The sequence below is a fragment of the Diorhabda sublineata genome, chromosome 7 (genome assembly GCF_026230105.1).
Source record: "Diorhabda sublineata isolate icDioSubl1.1 chromosome 7, icDioSubl1.1, whole genome shotgun sequence".
Classification (NCBI taxonomy): domain Eukaryota; kingdom Metazoa; phylum Arthropoda; class Insecta; order Coleoptera; family Chrysomelidae; genus Diorhabda; species Diorhabda sublineata.
The window spans coordinates 14,613,711-14,634,756 of NC_079480.1; the positions used below are offsets into that span (position 1 = coordinate 14,613,711).

General features: G+C 30.2%; 1 protein-coding gene across 2 annotated transcripts; it reads left to right on the plus strand.

Moving 5' to 3' along the window:
- Window positions 1-8,688: 8,688 nt before the first annotated feature.
- LOC130447024 (facilitated trehalose transporter Tret1-like) lies at window positions 8,689-20,422 on the plus strand. Of its 2 annotated transcripts, XM_056783626.1 has the most exons (5): window positions 8,689-8,774; window positions 14,420-14,528; window positions 14,716-14,854; window positions 17,089-17,373; window positions 19,475-20,422. In XM_056783626.1, exons 1-5 carry the CDS (start codon window positions 8,767-8,769, stop codon window positions 20,377-20,379), a joined length of 1,446 nt encoding a protein of 481 aa, XP_056639604.1. In that variant the 5' UTR covers window positions 8,689-8,766; the 3' UTR covers window positions 20,380-20,422. The 2 variants fall into 2 exon arrangements, with proteins under 2 accessions (XP_056639604.1, XP_056639605.1); XM_056783627.1 differs by lacking the exons at window positions 8,689-8,774; window positions 14,420-14,528; window positions 14,716-14,854 and adding an exon at window positions 15,210-15,489.
- The last annotated feature ends 624 nt before the right edge of the window (window positions 20,423-21,046 follow it).

Consider the following 21,046-nt stretch of genomic DNA (forward strand, 5'->3'; position numbering starts at 1 on the left):
GGTATAGATCTGGTTAAAAGGAAAAATTAATGTCGTCTCGTTTCAGTCTTATTTTCGTTGAAATGGCGGGATAAAATCTCGTTTCAGTCTCGATCTCGATCAAATAAATGAAGAAAATCTCGTTTCAGGGTTGTTATGGATCAAAATAAGGTCTCGTTTTAGTTGAGATCTCGTTATAATGTACAAAGAATGTCTCGTTTCATTCTCGATTTCTTTAAAATAACACACAAAATTGCTTTTTGGTCTCGATTTTGTTAAAATAGAGGTAAATGTCTCGATCTCGTTAAAATGAGAAAAAATAATCTCGAACTCGATAAAATAAATGGAGAAAGTCCCATTCCAAAGTTGATATTGGTCAAAATAAGGAAACAAGTCTCGATTTAGTCGAGATCTCGTTATAATGTACAAAGAATGTCTCGTTTCATTCTCGATTTCTTTAAAATAACACACAAAATTGCTTTTTGGTCTCGATTTTGTTAAAATAGAGGTAAATGTCTCGATCTCGTTAAAATGAGAAAAAATAATCTCGAACTCGATAAAATAAATAGAGAAAATCTCATTTCACGGTTGATATGGATCAAAATAAGGAAACAAGTCTCGTTTTAATTGAGATCTCGTTATAATGTACAAAGAATGTCTCGTTTCATTCTCGATTTTATTAAAATTACGCACAAAGTTGCGTTTTGGTCTCGATTTTGTTAAAATAGAGATAAATGTCTCGATCTCCTTAAAATGAGAAAACATAATCACGAACTCGATAAAATAAATGGAGAAAGTCCCATTCCAAAGTTGATATTGGTCAAAATAAGGAAACAAGTCTCGTTTTAATTGAGATCTCGTTATAATGTACAAAGAATGTCTCGTTTCAATCTCGATTTTATTAAAATTACGCACAAAGTTGCGTTTTGGTCTCGATTTTGTTAAAATAGAGATAAATGTCTCGATCTCCTTAAAATGAGAAAACATAATCACGAACTCGATAAAATAAATGGAGAAAGTCCCATTCCAAAGTTGATATTGGTCAAAATAAGGAAACAAGTCTCGATTTAGTCGAGATCTCGTTATAATGTACAAAGAATGTCTCGTTTCATTCTCGATTTCTTTAAAATAACGCACAAAATTGCGTTTTGGTCTCGATTTTGTTAAAATAGAGGTAAATGTCTCGATCTCGTTAAAATGAGAAAAAACAATCTCGAACTCGATAAAATAAATAGAGAAAATCTCATTTCACGGTTGATATGGATCAAAATAAGGAAACAAGTCTCGTTTTAATTGAGATCTCGTTATAATGTACAAAGAATGTCTCGTTTCATTCTCGATTTCTTTAAAATAACACACAAAATTGCTTTTTGGTCTCGATTTTGTTAAAATAGAGGTAAATGTCTCGATCTCGTTAAAATGAGAAAAAATAATCACGAACTCGATAAAATAAATAGAGAAAATCTCATTTCACGGTTGATATGGATCAAAATAAGGAAACAAGTCTCGATTTAATTGAGATCTCGTTATAATGTACAAAGAATGTCTCGTTTCATTCTCGATTTCTTTAAAATAACACACAAAATTGCTTTTTGGTCTCGATTTTGTTAAAATAGAGGTAAATGTCTCGATCTCGTTAAAATGAGAAAAAACAATCTCGAACTCGATAAAATAAATAGAGAAAATCTCATTTCACGGTTGATATGGATCAAAATAAGGAAACAAGTCTCGTTTTAATTGAGATCTCGTTATAATGTACAAAGAATGTCTCGTTTCATTCTCGATTTATTTAAAATAACGCACAAAATTGCGTTTTGGTCTCGATTTTGTTAAAATAGAGGTAAATGTCTCGATCTCGTTAAAATGAGAAAAAACAATCTCGAACTCGATAAAATAAATAGAGAAAATCTCATTTCACGGTTGATATGGATCAAAATAAGGAAACAAGTCTCGATTTAATTGAGATCTCGTTATAATGTACAAAGAATGTCTCGTTTCATTCTCGATTTCTTTAAAATAACACACAAAATTGCTTTTTGGTCTCGATTTTGTTAAAATAGAGGTAAATGTCTCGATCTCGTTAAAATGAGAAAAAACAATCTCGAACTCGATAAAATAAATAGAGAAAATCTCATTTCACGGTTGATATGGATCAAAATAAGGAAACAAGTCTCGTTTTAATTGAGATCTCGTTATAATGTACAAAGAATGTCTCGTTTCATTCTCGATTTATTTAAAATAACGCACAAAATTGCGTTTTGATCTCGATTTTGTTAAAATAGAGGTAAATGTCTCGATCTCGTTAAAATGAGAAAAAACAATCTCGAACTCGATAAAATAAATAGAGAAAATCTCATTTCACGGTTGATATGGATCAAAATAAGGAAACAAGTCTCGTTTTAATTGAGATCTCGTTATAATGTACAAAGAATGTCTCGTTTCATTCTCGATTTCTTTAAAATAACACACAAAATTGCTTTTTGGTCTCGATTTTGTTAAAATAGAGGTAAATGTCTCGATCTCGTTAAAATGAGAAAAAATAATCTCGAACTCGATAAAATAAATAGAGAAAATCTCATTTCACGGTTGATATGGATCAAAATAAGGAAACAAGTCTCGATTTAATTGAGATCTCGTTATAATGTACAAAGAATGTCTCGTTTCATTCTCGATTTCTTTAAAATAACACACAAAATTGCTTTTTGGTCTCGATTTTGTTAAAATAGAGGTAAATGTCTCGATCTCGTTAAAATGAGAAAAAACAATCTCGAACTCGATAAAATAAATAGAGAAAATCTCATTTCACGGTTGATATGGATCAAAATAAGGAAACAAGTCTCGTTTTAATTGAGATCTCGTTATAATGTACAAAGAATGTCTCGTTTCATTCTCGATTTATTTAAAATAACGCACAAAATTGCGTTTTGGTCTCGATTTTGTTAAAATAGAGGTAAATGTCTCGATCTCGTTAAAATGAGAAAAAACAATCTCGAACTCGATAAAATAAATAGAGAAAATCTCATTTCACGGTTGATATGGATCAAAATAAGGAAACAAGTCTCGTTTTAATTGAGATCTCGTTATAATGTACAAAGAATGTCTCGTTTCATTCTCGATTTCTTTAAAATAACACACAAAATTGCTTTTTGGTCTCGATTTTGTTAAAATAGAGGTAAATGTCTCGATCTCGTTAAAATGAGAAAAAATAATCTCGAACTCGATAAAATAAATAGAGAAAATCTCATTTCACGGTTGATATGGATCAAAATAAGGAAACAAGTCTCGATTTAATTGAGATCTCGTTATAATGTACAAAGAATGTCTCGTTTCATTCTCGATTTTATTAAAATTACGCACAAAGTTGCGTTTTGGTCTCGATTTTGTTAAAATAGAGATAAATGTCTCGATCTCCTTAAAATGAGAAAACATAATCACGAACTCGATAAAATAAATGGAGAAAGTCCCATTCCAAAGTTGATATTGGTCAAAATAAGGAAACAAGTCTCGTTTTAATTGAGATCTCGTTATAATGTACAAAGAATGTCTCGTTTCAATCTCGATTTTATTAAAATTACGCACAAAGTTGCGTTTTGGTCTCGATTTTGTTAAAATAGAGATAAATGTCTCGATCTCCTTAAAATGAGAAAACATAATCACGAACTCGATAAAATAAATGGAGAAAGTCCCATTCCAAAGTTGATATTGGTCAAAATAAGGAAACAAGTCTCGATTTAGTCGAGATCTCGTTATAATGTACAAAGAATGTCTCGTTTCATTCTCGATTTCTTTAAAATAACGCACAAAATTGCGTTTTGGTCTCGATTTTGTTAAAATAGAGGTAAATGTCTCGATCTCGTTAAAATGAGAAAAAACAATCTCGAACTCGATAAAATAAATAGAGAAAATCTCATTTCACGGTTGATATGGATCAAAATAAGGAAACAAGTCTCGTTTTAATTGAGATCTCGTTATAATGTACAAAGAATGTCTCGTTTCATTCTCGATTTCTTTAAAATAACACACAAAATTGCTTTTTGGTCTCGATTTTGTTAAAATAGAGGTAAATGTCTCGATCTCGTTAAAATGAGAAAAAATAATCACGAACTCGATAAAATAAATAGAGAAAATCTCATTTCACGGTTGATATGGATCAAAATAAGGAAACAAGTCTCGATTTAATTGAGATCTCGTTATAATGTACAAAGAATGTCTCGTTTCATTCTCGATTTCTTTAAAATAACACACAAAATTGCTTTTTGGTCTCGATTTTGTTAAAATAGAGGTAAATGTCTCGATCTCGTTAAAATGAGAAAAAACAATCTCGAACTCGATAAAATAAATAGAGAAAATCTCATTTCACGGTTGATATGGATCAAAATAAGGAAACAAGTCTCGTTTTAATTGAGATCTCGTTATAATGTACAAAGAATGTCTCGTTTCATTCTCGATTTATTTAAAATAACGCACAAAATTGCGTTTTGGTCTCGATTTTGTTAAAATAGAGGTAAATGTCTCGATCTCGTTAAAATGAGAAAAAACAATCTCGAACTCGATAAAATAAATAGAGAAAATCTCATTTCACGGTTGATATGGATCAAAATAAGGAAACAAGTCTCGATTTAATTGAGATCTCGTTATAATGTACAAAGAATGTCTCGTTTCATTCTCGATTTCTTTAAAATAACACACAAAATTGCTTTTTGGTCTCGATTTTGTTAAAATAGAGGTAAATGTCTCGATCTCGTTAAAATGAGAAAAAACAATCTCGAACTCGATAAAATAAATAGAGAAAATCTCATTTCACGGTTGATATGGATCAAAATAAGGAAACAAGTCTCGTTTTAATTGAGATCTCGTTATAATGTACAAAGAATGTCTCGTTTCATTCTCGATTTATTTAAAATAACGCACAAAATTGCGTTTTGATCTCGATTTTGTTAAAATAGAGGTAAATGTCTCGATCTCGTTAAAATGAGAAAAAACAATCTCGAACTCGATAAAATAAATAGAGAAAATCTCATTTCACGGTTGATATGGATCAAAATAAGGAAACAAGTCTCGTTTTAATTGAGATCTCGTTATAATGTACAAAGAATGTCTCGTTTCATTCTCGATTTCTTTAAAATAACACACAAAATTGCTTTTTGGTCTCGATTTTGTTAAAATAGAGGTAAATGTCTCGATCTCGTTAAAATGAGAAAAAATAATCTCGAACTCGATAAAATAAATAGAGAAAATCTCATTTCACGGTTGATATGGATCAAAATAAGGAAACAAGTCTCGATTTAATTGAGATCTCGTTATAATGTACAAAGAATGTCTCGTTTCATTCTCGATTTCTTTAAAATAACACACAAAATTGCTTTTTGGTCTCGATTTTGTTAAAATAGAGGTAAATGTCTCGATCTCGTTAAAATGAGAAAAAACAATCTCGAACTCGATAAAATAAATAGAGAAAATCTCATTTCACGGTTGATATGGATCAAAATAAGGAAACAAGTCTCGTTTTAATTGAGATCTCGTTATAATGTACAAAGAATGTCTCGTTTCATTCTCGATTTATTTAAAATAACGCACAAAATTGCGTTTTGGTCTCGATTTTGTTAAAATAGAGGTAAATGTCTCGATCTCGTTAAAATGAGAAAAAACAATCTCGAACTCGATAAAATAAATAGAGAAAATCTCATTTCACGGTTGATATGGATCAAAATAAGGAAACAAGTCTCGTTTTAATTGAGATCTCGTTATAATGTACAAAGAATGTCTCGTTTCATTCTCGATTTCTTTAAAATAACACACAAAATTGCTTTTTGGTCTCGATTTTGTTAAAATAGAGGTAAATGTCTCGATCTCGTTAAAATGAGAAAAAATAATCTCGAACTCGATAAAATAAATAGAGAAAATCTCATTTCACGGTTGATATGGATCAAAATAAGGAAACAAGTCTCGATTTAATTGAGATCTCGTTATAATGTACAAAGAATGTCTCGTTTCATTCTCGATTTATTTAAAATAACGCACAAAATTGCGTTTTGGTCTCGATTTTGTTAAAATAGAGGTAAATGTCTCGATCTCGTTAAAATGAGAAAAAACAATCTCGAACTCGATAAAATAAATAGAGAAAATCTCATTTCACGGTTGATATGGATCAAAATAAGGAAACAAGTCTCGTTTTAATTGAGATCTCGTTATAATGTACAAAGAATGTCTCGTTTCATTCTCGATTTCTTTAAAATAACACACAAAATTGCTTTTTGGTCTCGATTTTGTTAAAATAGAGGTAAATGTCTCGATCTCGTTAAAATGAGAAAAAATAATCACGAACTCGATAAAATAAATAGAGAAAATCTCATTTCACGGTTGATATGGATCAAAATAAGGAAACAAGTCTCGATTTAATTGAGATCTCGTTATAATGTACAAAGAATGTCTCGTTTCATTCTCGATTTCTTTAAAATAATGCACAAAATTTCGTTTTGGTCTCGATTTTGTTAAAATAGAGGTAAATGTCTCGATCTCGTTAAAATGAGAAAAAATAATCTCGAACTCGATAAAATAAATGGAGAAAATCTCATTTCACGGTTGATATGGATCAAAATAAGGAAACAAGTCTCGTTTTAATTGAGATCTCGTTATAATGTACAAAGAATGTCTCGTTTCATTCTCGATTTCTTTAAAATAACACACAAAATTGCTTTTTGGTCTCGATTTTGTTAAAATAGAGGTAAATGTCTCGATCTCGTTAAAATGAGAAAAAATAATCACGAACTCGATAAAATAAATAGAGAAAATCTCATTTCACGGTTGATATGGATCAAAATAAGGAAACAAGTCTCGATTTAATTGAGATCTCGTTATAATGTACAAAGGATGTCTCGTTTCATTCTCGATTTCTTTAAAATAATGCACAAAATTTCGTTTTGGTCTCGATTTTGTTAAAATAGAGGTAAATGTCTCGATCTCGTTAAAATGAGAAAAAATAATCTCGAACTCGATAAAATAAATAGAGAAAATCTCATTTCACGGTTGATATGGATCAAAATAAGGAAACAAGTCTCGATTTAATTGAGATCTCGTTATAATGTACAAAGAATGTCTCGTTTCATTCTCGATTTCTTTAAAATAACACACAAAATTGCTTTTTGGTCTCGATTTTGTTAAAATAGAGGTAAATGTCTCGATCTCGTTAAAATGAGAAAAAATAATCTCGAACTCGATAAAATAAATGGAGAAAATCTCATTTCACGGTTGATATGGATCAAAATAAGGAAACAAGTCTCGTTTTAATTGAGATCTCGTTATAATGTACAAAGAATGTCTCGTTTCATTCTCGATTTCTTTAAAATAACACACAAAATTGCTTTTTGGTCTCGATTTTGTTAAAATAGAGGTAAATGTCTCGATCTCGTTAAAATGAGAAAAAATAATCACGAACTCGATAAAATAAATAGAGAAAATCTCATTTCACGGTTGATATGGATCAAAATAAGGAAACAAGTCTCGTTTTAATTGAGATCTCGTTATAATGTACAAAGAATGTCTCGTTTCATTCTCGATTTCTTTAAAATAACACACAAAATTGCTTTTTGGTCTCGATTTTGTTAAAATAGAGGTAAATGTCTCGATCTCGTTAAAATGAGAAAAAATAATCTCGAACTCGATAAAATAAATGGAGAAAATCTCATTTCACGGTTGATATGGATCAAAATAAGGAAACAAGTCTCGTTTTAGTCGAGATCTCGTTATAATGTACAAAGAATGTCTCGTTTCATTCTCGATTTCTTAAAATTGCGCACAAAATTGTGTTTTAGTCTCGATTTGGTTAAAATAGAGATAAATGTCTCGATCTCGTTAAAATGAGAAAAAATAGTCTCATTTTAGTCTCGATCTCCATAAAATGAGAGAAGAAGGTCTCGTTTCAGTTTTGATCTCATCTCGTAACAAATTTTATTCGTTTCAACTCGATTAAAGGTGTTAAAACTAAAATAATTTAAAACAAAATTCCCAAATCATCCCGCAGCGTAATTATATACCAAATTCGATAAAACAAGATGAGATATTATGAAAATAACAAACCAATAGTTTCAACTTCAACACCCTATAGTTATATTTTATCCTGTATGCAAACATGTAAATTTTCCATTGTCATTTATAACTGTAGCAGAAGCTACATCCGAGACGAGCCGGATCGTCTCGTCTCGTAACTAAATTTGTCGATTCCTCTCGTTACTAAAATAATTATTTCTCAAAATAAGTTTCTAAATCATATTTATGAGTCAGTTTTGATAAAAAGCATCCTTATATAAAAAAAATTGATCTACATTCTGAATACATATATCGAAACTATATTTTTGAAAACTTCTCGTGTTGTAACTCAAAAAATTATCGACCGATTTGGCGAAAAATTTTTGAGTCCTTTTTTACATTAATATCAGATGAATAAAATAAAAATTTCGTATATTTCACATTAACAAAATAGCCCTCTAAGTTCTGACTTTCATTTTTGGGTTTCGGATCAATTAAAAACGATCAAATTATTTTATTAGCGTTAAAAATATTATTGAATAATAACCGAGACTTCTCCTTTTCAAAATTAATGTACGATTCTCACGTTTTCTCGTGTCTTGCACCTCGTATAATAACGGTTACTTGTAGGAGTACCTGGGTGGTACTGATCGGAAGGAGAAACTTACCTTGATTTTCAGTTTCATTCATGGTGAACATCGTGACGAGTGAATGCAAGTGCTATGGGAATGAAAGTATTCAAACATAGACGCTGACAAAAAAATGAAAGGGTAAGTTTTGAATTAATTATAAAGGGTTTATTAGTAAACATCACTAAATATTTTCAGTAAACTTTCCCCAATTAATAGTGTCATTTTTTTTAAACCTAAATTTGATTTATTTTTTTGTATTGTTCAAAGTTATTTTCTATCTTTAGTTTGTACAGATTGTCGCTGTAAAAGAAACGAATCGTTAACAATCAGGCAAGATCCGCTCCTGTCCTTTAGATAGAAGTATAAAATTATTTATTCTTTGAAATACCCTACATGGACATACGTAATCATCTATTAGAAATTCATAAAGTATAATGTAGAAAACATGCCTACAAAATTCCAATTTCAAAACTTTAAGTCCTATATCTCAAAAACGAGGGATCGTATTAGAAAATTCTCTTCATGTTAAATTCTTAGATCTTTTTCTTCAAAAAACAGGTATAAATTTCCAACTTTTGCGGTTTTTATCAAAATATAACTTCACATTTAAAAAAAAAGCCGCGACAGATCGAAATGTCAAATTTTTTTTATAACTTGTAACCCTAATTTCCCCGGTAGGAGATTCTATCTTAGGAAGGCAGTATTTTTCTCAAACTAAATAACACATACTCCATCGAGACATTTCTTTAATTCAGTAAAATCGATAATGAAAGGAGATTTTCTCCTTTAATTTGAACGAGATCGAGACTGAAACGAGATTTTCTTCCTTCATTTCAACGAAATCGAGATTAAAACGAGATTTTCTCCCTTCATTTGAACGAGATCGAGACTGGAATGAGATTTTCTCCCTTCATTTGAACGAGATCGAGACTGAAACGAGATTTTCTCCCTTCATTTGAACGAGATCGAGATTGAAACGAGATTTTCGCTCTTCATTTGAAAGAGATCTTGACTGGAACGAGATTTTCTCCCTTCATTTGAACGAGATCGAGACTGGAACAAGATTTTCTCCCTTCATTTGAACGAGATCGAGATTGAAACGAGATTTTCGCTCTTCATTTGAAAGAGATCTTGACTGGAACGAGATTTTCTCCCTTCATTTGAACGAGATCGAGACTGGAACAAGATTTTCTCCCTTCATTTGAACGAGATCGAGACTGGAACAAGATTTTCTCCCTTCATTTGAACGAGATCGAGATTGAAACGAGATTTTCTCCCTTCATTTGAATGAGATCGAGATTGAAACGAGATTTTCTCCCTTCATTTGAATGAGATCGAGACTGGAATGAGATTTTCTCTCTTAATTTGAACGAGATCGAGACTGGAATGAGATTTTCTCCCTTAATTTGGACGAAATCCATACTGAAACGAAACAATCTCTCCGCACGAGATCTATACTGAAACGAGACTTTATTCTTTATTTCAAAAGTCTCCGATTGTGTCCAGTCAGTTGTTGGAGGCCACAAGTACAAGTTACAAGCAAGATTTAGATGTTTCCAAAGCAACACAGCTGCTTGGATCTAGTTCGCAGCAGTGGAAGGCAGTTTTTTCTTCAAAATAAATATCACATATTCCAACGAGACTTTTTTCTTTAATTCAACAAAATCGAGACTGAAACGAGATTTTCTTCCTTCATTTGAACGAAATCGAGACTGAAACGAGATTTTCTCCCTTCAATTCAACGAGATCGAGACTAAAACGAGATTTTCTCTCTTTATTTCAACGAAATCGAGACTGAAACGAGATTTTCTCTCTTCATTTCAACGAAATCCAGATTGAAACGAGATTTTCTCCCTTCATTTGAATGAGATCCATAATGAAACAAGACTTTTTTCTTTAATTCAGTAAAATCGAGACTGAAACGAGATCGAGACTGAAACGAAACAAACTCTTCGTACGAGATCCATACTGGAACGAGACTTTCGTCGGTTAGGTCCCATCAGTTGTTGGAGGCCACAGGTACAAGTTTTGGTTAAGGATATTAAAAAGGAGCAAGGAAATAAAATGGAATGATCCAGAAGGAAACCGAGCAAGATATTTCATGCAAATAGAGATAGATAGAGTAGATGGAGATACTAGACTAGAAAAGATGAGAAAATCTTCAAAGAAAATATGGAGAACATGATGAAGATGACCTTGGACCTGGATATCGATGTTAAATCTGCTAGGAGAGTCGAATCGCTTGCTTGTTTGCAAAATAAAAAAACTAACTCGTCTTTGGTGAGAATTTTGTTATAATAACAATCAATAGAAAGTTTTATATATACTAGTAAATAATTATTTAACATTATCTTCTATAAAATATTAATTAATAGTTAGTTAAGCATTAATTAAATTCATCTTTAGAACAAAATAACAAAATTATAGAAGTTGAAACAGTTGAATAATAAATAACCAATTATTTGGTGATTAAATAATATGAATAAAAACAATTAAACGATAAAACCATAGATTTTTTTCAAACACCAACAAACGCTGCTTTGAAGCAAGGAAGTAGAGTTCTAATCAAATTTTGATTGCTTCGCTTTTGTCTACCATCGGTTCAAGGATTATTCAACATCTAAAAACACGTACCTTCGACTTATTATTACCTGAGATTACATAGATTCGATCAAAAGCAACTTTCAAGCTGAAGAAAAATTAAACCTAATCAAATTATGAGTGTGTGGACAGGTCTCGTACTAGGATGACGTGACGGGCCAAAGTTATTTGGAAATTCTCGAAGATTTACATGGGCAAATGGACAACGATTTATCAATGGCGAGCATCCGTCATTTCACCTTGTGATTGCTTTCTGTGGGTCCTTCTCAAGGATCGCGTTTATGCAGAAGGACCACCAACCAAACCTCCGAACTGCAATTGGAGAAGAATTTGAAACATTTCGCGGATAGCTTGACTTGCCTCACCGAACCTGCTTCTCCATTAAGAAACTTTGCCGTAAATGCGTTGATCAAGACGGGAATCAATTTGAATACTCATAGCGGAAATCCGCGTTGAAGTTAACAAAACCCGAGTTAAACCTTCATTGTTGACTACAGTAGAACGGGAACTGAGAGAATAGGGGTTGCATGGTGGCCGCTAATGCAACAAAACAGGAAAAAACAGATGCGATGGACCCTTGTCCATCGAGATTGGGCTGAAGAAGATTTCAAAAAAGGTTTCGAGCTACGAGTTACAAGTTCGAAAAACGAAGAATTTAAGTCCAAGAAAAGATTACGCTGGACTGTGTTGTCCCAATAATTGAGCAAAGTGATGGTTTAATTGTGATCTGGGGTTGTTTTTCTAACCATGGAGCTGGCTATTTAATAAAAATTGATGGAACTATGGAAAAATTTTAGAACAAAATTCCGTTCAGGAGAATGATCCCCAGCATAGTTCCGAATTATTCATGGTATATTTTGAAGAGAAATGGCAAAATTTGCTCACTCAAATGAACATTGCGAATTAATCCTTCAGAAATTTATACAATAGCGAATTAGCTAACACCGTGAAAATTGTCACCTTGAAATTTCACTTTCTTGCATCTGTATTGATTGTTGACTAATAATAAATTCGACTTCGATACTTTAAGATGACTGTACATGGACGTAGTCTTAATTGTGAGTGAAATATTTAATTTGAGTGTATTCAATGTTAGGCAGAGGTTACATAAAACTGAATCATATACGTTACCGATGATATGTGCCCAAAATAAAGTTGATTAAATCTTTTCCAGAGAAATTTTCCCTACGGCAACGAGACCAATCAATTCCGATGTATTTTGGCCGACTGCATTTTCGAAAATTAGGGGGGAGCGGAGATATTGACACATTTAGCAAAAATCGCTGCTTTTGCACTTATTTTCTTATTTTGCAAGAAAACTATGCGTTCCAGCGAAAAACGTTTTGTCAGGAATTCTGTATTGTACAACTTTTCAATCCATTTTTTCTGAAAAATCGTAACTTATTCGCCAAGGGGTCGGAAGAAACGCAAATACCCAATTACATGATTTTTCCAAGCCGACGATCGGGAAAACTAAGCAGAACTGGAAAAAATGTTTCAGACAAAAGTTGTGCGAAATCTTATGATCTATAAGGTTGCTAATCAACTTTTTGCACTAGGACGCATAGTTTTTCCGAAAAATTATAAAAACTGATTTTGGGGAAATTTTCGCGCCTCCTAGCGGCGAAAATATGTGTTAATCAAAGCAAACTTTAGGATAAAAGTTGAATTTTATATGCTACAACTTTGCCATTTACTATTTTCCCCAAAAAAGCACAGTTTTCTAGAAAATTGAAGAAATGAGTTTTGAAATTTTCTGCGGCTTAACTATGGAACGTACGACAAAATTTTCAATGACAAAGTTGGAGGAAATTTAATTATCTATAGCTCATATGCGTTAGTTTTTCCGCTGGGACGAATAGTTTTCCCGGAAAATTGGAAAAACTGATTTTTCAAAATGTTTCGCGCTTCCTAGCGACGAAAATATGCGTTAATCAGAAAAAAGTTTCGAATAAAAGTTGTCGGGAATTTCATATGCTACAACTTGGTCATTTACTATTTCCCCCGGAAAAGCATAGTTTTCCATAAAATGGAAGAAATAAGTTTTGAAATTTTCTGCGCGCCTTCTAGCGGCTTAACTATGCAACGTACGACAAAATGTTCAATCACAAAGTTGGGAGAAATTCAATTATCTACAACTCGTCCGAGTTAAGTTCTCCGCTGGGACGCATAGTTTTCTCGGAAAATAGTGAAATAAATGCAAAATCAGCGATTTTTGGTATATGGGTCAATATCTCCGCTCTCCCCCATTTTCGAGACAGCGTTAACTCGAATTCGGTTTCAGACGGACAAAATATATATTTTTTATTACGTATCTCCGTCCATATTTTGTCCAATGTATTGAGAGAGTATTGAAATAATAAAGCATTCGTAATCCATAGAGCAGTTATACAAAAAATATGGTATGACATTTGTGCTAAAAGTGATTTTATGCACTACCAAAACAAAATGTCGCTACAAATAGAATCGTCAATACACGTACTAGACCCTGGATTAATTACAATAGATGGCGTTGGTTGTTTAATAAGTTTTAACCTATATTACGAAAAATTGCGAGCACTTTCTACAAAATTTCTCGCAAAATAAACGCGATTCGTTGACATATTTAATACATAAGAATACGGTATGTAATGATAATAATGAATAATAATGTGAAACTTTCACCATTAATTTGACGATGTTTGTATCAATTAGTTAACGGAGGTAAAAACTGTATAATATCTTTTGTTATATATTCAATCATAGAGAAATTGTCAGGTAACATTGAGAAATATTTATTTAAATCGGAAATTATATCACTGTAAATTATATACGAGGTGACACGAAATTACCGTCTTTAATATAAATACGAATCAGTTTGAATTAATCTATGATACAAAAAGAAAATGACCCAAAGTTAATTGGGGTGATTGTCTCTATAATAACCGTATAATTTTGATTAACTTTTTCCAATATTCCTTTTCATATACGATTATCAAATACAAATTAAGCATCCAAAATGGTTGAAATTATGGTAAAAACCTTCCAGCGCAAATGCTGTCATTTGCTGTCATGTCCGATACTTTTCGAACACCCCTCGTTACAAAAATCTAAATTTAGTTACGTTACTTCATGAAACGCACTATAAATCCAATTATCACGATTTTTTGTTAATTAAATTAGAATTTGAATTTGATTTCCAGGTTACGACTCAGTTTTTTTCCATCAGAACTACGTTCAAAAGACACTAAAATCGAAAGTCAAGATGGAAATGTTAATTTTGGATTGAATCATACACTTTTTTTAAAACAGGTACTCGTATATCATACTAATTATAATTATTAAATTGCAGACTACTTAAGGATAATGTTATTTAAAAATGCACTGTTGTCAGCTCCTCTAGTTTCGAGGGTTCTCAATATAAAATAATTGATGTGAAATAGTAAATAAAATTAATTAATACGCTTTCATCCTTTTATGTATATGTCGAAAATTACAGACTTTAGTTGCATTGGGGCCATTGCTGTTAACGATATGTTCCGGTATGACATTTGGATATTCAGCTATTCTACTACCCCAACTACAAACATTAAACAACGGCACTATATCTATTGATAAAGAAGAAGCATCATGGATTGGTAAGCGTAAAAAATTTCCTGATGAATATGCTTTACATAATCATTTAAACATGTTAACACCATAAATAATTATTAAAATAGAGTGCTTTGAATAAAAAATGAATGGACTATAATTGTGTTACCAACAAAATATTATGAACGATATTGACAACTAACCTCCAAATCAGTTGCCTCTTCAATCACCTTTTAATTATTAATTAATAATAATTCCTCAACACCATAATAAATTATTAGAACAGAGTGTTTTAAATAAAAAATGAAAGTACTATAGTTTTGTTACCCACAAAATATTAAACACAATATAAATCATTTGAAGTAAATATTGAAAACTGACCTAAAAACTGCAGCTAAATGCACTTTTTTTAACTATTAGCGGACGCCTATGGCTGTTCAATAACGTTTTAATTGTTTATAATTATCCGCTTCGTCTAAATCGTGATCAAGTACATTACCATTAATAATTTGTTTTAATGCAAGATTTGTTTTGCTTTCACATTTATTATTAAACAGTGCGAAATTTTAAACCACCGATATTACATTATGGCGACTACACTTGTCATATGTTGAGAGGAAACATTGACCTTTAATTTTTTTTAAATTTTAAGTAACTCCTTATATCGATTTAAGAATTTTACGTAAGTACAAATTTAATAAAGTGAGAAAATAGTTGATGAAACGTTGTTTACCCTCAACAAACAAAATAATTTGAGTATAAACGTTTTACATAATCATTCTCTTAAACTTAGTCATTAATTTTGTATATCTATGATTTTGTTTTAACGCCATCTCTACTTTCATCTGCAAAGCTAGAAAATGGATGTTTGATTGTATTTCAGGAAACTGTAGACATATATTCTTCAATATTTTTTTTTCAATACTATTTTGGTCAATACAAATATCCAAAAATCATAAATTCCTCCATTTGTCTCCGAAAACTGTACTTAAAATTTTTATATTCTATTTTTTTGTTTCGAAACTTACATAAAAATAACAATTTGGAATAAAAAACAATTGAATATCGTAATTAAAACAAGTTTCACGAATTATCAGAAATTTTGAAAAACCTTTGGAACATTAAATATGAAGAAAGGAAATCCTAACCTAATCCAACATAACCAACTCAAAAAAAGTTTAATATTTCGTGAAAATTGTTCAAAGTATGATTTTCAATTGCTTTTTTTTCAAAATGGTCGTTTTTTCATGTACTTTCTCAAAAAAATATATTATTCAAAAAAACATTATATTATATTATATTTTATATTATAATTTTTTGTTCTTTATTGACTTCAGGGTTCCCAACTTCAATTTGGGGAGAAAAATTATGGAATTACATGTTTTTAGAGGTATTTGCCAAGTAGAGAAATTAATTTATATTTATATATTAATTCTTTCTTGAAATACAAATTAGAAAACTTCAGACTCTTAAGAATGTTAAAACTCTTGAAATTGGGATATTCCGTCGTAAGATTTAGATATTTATTAATTTTTTTTATTTCAAATCAGGCAAATTAAAAATTAAATAGTATAGGCCCTGGGGTAATTTTATCTACCGAATCTTATTCGTTTTTATATATATATACACCGCCTTAGTGCCATCTAGTGGGATTGCTTGTTACTAGCAGTGCAAAATTGATAATGCCATGTTGTCTAACACATACTCGTAAGAATTTGTGGTTAAAAACTGCATTTATGTTTACTACAAATACGTTGATTCTTATTAGTTATTTTCTTGTTCAATTTATACGTTTATCAGTAATCCATTCGTTAAAACACCTAAAGTTAAAGATAAAAAACTTCTTACAAAAATATACAATGACGTGGAAACAGGTCCGGACTAGAAAGGTGAAGAAATTCCACTGTATAGTACGGGAGAGAATCTACAAGAATTAAATTTTTTATTATTAAAAAAAACTATTGATAATGGTTATTTGGGAAAAAATACACTTTTAGAATTTAAAAAAATAATGTTGGTGAATGAAATTATTTAGGGGAAATCTCTAGTAATTGCTGGATGGGATTTTAGGGTTTTTTTATTAGCGCTTTAGGGAGATAAATTTTTGAGAGTTGGGAACACTGATATGAAAAAAGTTGATATGTTTTAATCAAATAAAGCCTTCAAGAATTTTAATTTATTTTATAGTAATAGAGAATTATTCATGAACTACATATTTTCATACTTCAGACGAAGATTTTGTGTTAAAAAAAATTGACGAGTATTTTTTAATTTTTTTAAGCGTCAATGGCGGCTCTCCCGATGGCGTTGGGCTCCGCTTTCGGCGGGTTTTTTTCAGCAAAATTAGGCAGAAAAAGGACACATACTCTAGCTTGTTTACCAACTTTCCTCAGTTGGATCCTGATTTATTTAGCGACAGATACGAAAATGATCCTTACAGGCAGGTTCATATCAGGATTCGTAACCGGAATGCTCGCATCTGTCACAGGGGTTTATATTGGAGAAACGTCTGATCCTGCCAACAGGGGGTTTTTATTAGCTGGTATATCGTTCTCCGTTTCTTTAGGTTCGTTTTTCTATATATTTATACATATATAAAAATATTGTTTGCGAAACATTTTATTACAATAAATTATTAATTGTTCCACTTCTCGGTAGGTGACACCACTAAAATATGATAATATATTGAATATAGAAACATCAAATTTATCATTTACAACATAAAGAATATTTGATTAAGTTTTTTATATTTATTTAACTTATATTTCGACGTAAATATCAGTTTTTTTGATCAGCAGTAATTATTTTATGAATTGACGCCATATTGTACTGGTAAGTGTGACGTAACACAATGGTGAACAATAATTATCGTTTTATGGAAGAAGAAATTTATTAGCATTACAGTGATGCCAGCTTGAAAGTTTTTACTCTAAGTTTACAGAAAGTGTTAGTAGGAAGGGAAAACGTATTTAACTTTAATTTTAAAATACATTCTGGGTCTTATTATGAACTTTATTGTTTGGAAATTGGGTCCAGCCTATTTTTATTTATAATAAATAAACAATTTGATATTTTTTTTGTTCATTTTGTGTATTTTTCTAGTGTATTTGAAAAAAAAAATGAGATTCAAGTTTTGAAAATCGAGATTTCAACACTTTTTTGGCCAATAAAAAATCCAAAAATCATAAATTTCCGATTTGTCTCTAAAAACTATTAATTCTTCTTTAATTCTGATATTTTTTTGTAAAATTAGATACAAAAAAGAAAATTTTGCAAAAGAAAAATAATAGGTAATCATAATTGGACCAATTTTTACAAATTTACAAAATTTTAGGTAATATCAACCAAGAAAGTGGTTTCGAGCATATTTGTTAAGTGCATCAAAAAAGTGAAAAAAAGAGTAAAAAAAGGAAAAAAAAGTTGTAAATATTAATTTTCTATCAATTTAAAAAAAAAACTTTTTCAAAATTTTTTATAATATGTAGAAATTGCTCAAATTATTATATTTACTAATTATTTTTTGTAATTTTTTGATTTTTGTATGTATTTTTTTGAAATAAATACATTCTTTGAAAAAAAATTTTTAGTAGAGTTTTCTGACTGAAATTAGAGAATTTACGGTTTTTATTTTTAACCAAAAAAGTATTAAATTTTTCTTTTTTCAGACATGAGACTATATATTATAATAGCTAACATCTTATTATTATATTATTTTGATATAAATTGCAAGTCAAATTTCTCTTATTACTTTCATAATCATTTTTTGAGTGGCAATAAACTGTATAAAATTATTCAAATATGGCGCCTATATATTATGACGTGAACATATTACAAATCATCAAAACGGTGATAATCTATTACTAACGGTATGCTGTGATGCCAAGTTGAATTTAACAAAAGTAATTATGAGAAATTAATATTTTTAACAAAATTTTAAAATATATTAATTGACGTTTTCTTGATAAATTTATCGAATAAAAATTATTTAAACAATCGAAAAATTGACATTTTCAACAATTTTTTCCCCTTTGTTCATTTTTTCGATGACACCTAATTTAAAAAACTGAAGTTTTAACTGTTTTTTTGGTTAATAAAGAAAAACAAAAATCATAAATTTCCCGATCTATTTCTCAAACTGCGCTAAATTTGTTTTTCTCGTAAAATATGACTTATTTTGGAAAGTACTTCAAAAACGAACAATTTGCAAAAAAAAACAATTGAATTTCGTAATTTAAAGAATTTTTATAAATTATTGAGAATTTTCAAAATTTTTTCATTCATGAAGCATGAATAATTAGAATCCTAACCTAACCTAATGTACACTTAACCTAACTTAACGTAATAAATATTAATTTTTCGATTTTTTTATTACCAAAAATAGAGTGGAATTCATTTCTAAATAATAAACAAATTTTAATTCAATTTATTCATGAAAATAAAAAACTACTTCAATATTTTATGACCAGGTACATGATATATTGTTAATGCCACGTTGTCAAGTTTTATTTAACAACAGATATTATAGGAAATAAACATTTTTTCTAAATAAAGATGACTTAATATCGATTTTAATTGTTATAAATCATACTAAATAGTGTTTTAAAAAAATATTCAATTATAAAACTTTTTTTTTCTATTTTTTTCAATTTGTAAAACTTTTATTTCAGGTTTATTTCTATCACATCTGTTAGGAACCTTCCTGTCGTGGCAAAATACGGCTCTAATATGCTCAATCCTACCATTTTTAAGCCAAATCTCGATGCTATTCACTCCAGAATCCCCGTCTTGGTTAGCCGACAAAGGAAAAATAAAAGAAGCAGAACGATCGTTCTATTGGTGTCGAGGCAATACCGAAGAAGCAAAAAAAGAAATCCAAATAATGCTTCAACGTCAAAACAAACAATCCCAAGAAGAAAACGTGCAATTGGACAACTTTTTAGAACCGGAATTTTGGAAACCGTTAGGGATAATTTCTGTGTATATTGTAGCGAATCAATGGGCCGGTATTAACGCTATAACATTTTATTCGGTGAATATAATGAGGGATACTATAGGGGATGAAGTTAATGAGTATTTAGCTACTCTCATCATCGATATTATGAGGCTTTTTATGTCGTCTATAGCGTGTGTTCTATTAAAAACATTAAAAAGACGTTCCTTAGCTCTGATAAGCGGATTTGGTACCACAATTCCCTTATTTACCCTCAGTTTATACACTTATTTAGTTAAAACACACCCTGGATTATCTTCTGGATATGTACCTTTACTATGTCTTATATGTTATATAATATTTATATCTATAGGTTTTGTACCATTACCTTGGGCGATGATGGGGGAGTTGTTTCCTTTACGACATAGAAGTATCGGTAGTGGTATATCGTCTGTACTGGCTTTTTTGGCGTTTTTTAGTGTGGTTAAATGCGTACCTGATATGTTCCAAAACTACGGACCTCACGGAACTTTTTTTACCTTCGGTATTGTGGCTTTTGTAGGTACGAGTTTTGTGTATTTATTTTTACCCGAAACTAAAGGTAGACCGTTGCACGAAATAGAAGATTCTTTTAAAAAATAATTTATAAGACTGTTAATAGCTAATAAAATAATTATAATAAAAATGTCTTATTGTTTTTTCCTGATAAACTAAAACATATGACAACGGCGCGATGGTTATAGAAACGAACGAGGTTACTGTTCGTTATTTAATCTATTTTAACGCTCTCTCTCTCTAGTACATAAATTGTTTAATATGCTATCTCATTTGCGTCTTCCTTCGGCGGCAGCAACTACAGAACACCGAACATACCGGTAAGAAAATAACGTCGTCAGTTTTATTTTCTGAAACGCTTATCTACCTATACAATTTTATTTTTTAACTTAGTAAACTCTTGAAAACTTAATTTACAAATATTCAACAAAATACTTTTTATAAATGTAGTAATTACAAATAAAAGATTCGAAATAGTATTTTTCAAATTTAAATTTTTGTTTTTACTCCTTTATTTCTGGTAAAATAAAATATCTGACAACGTAAATATGCAACCGGTTTTAAAAGTAAGCAAGTTACGTACTTCATTTCTTATTAATTAATTAAAAATACAAATATCAATTTTGTTGTATATGGAAATAATATAAAATGTATAAATTTATATGATTTTTAATAAATAAATATAATTGGTTAGATATACTACGAAAAATATCATGGTATTTATCGTTAAAAAAATTATATATTGATAAATTTG

Excerpts from the sequence above, each read along its gene's own strand:
- LOC130447024 (XM_056783626.1), top strand. Across the intron at positions 14,855-17,088 it reads AGAAGAAGCATCATGGATTG|CGTCAATGGCGGCTCTCCCG; the intron begins GTAAGCGTAAAA and ends AATTTTTTTAAG. Across the intron at positions 17,374-19,474 it reads ATCGTTCTCCGTTTCTTTAG|GTTTATTTCTATCACATCTG; the intron begins GTTCGTTTTTCT and ends CTTTTATTTCAG.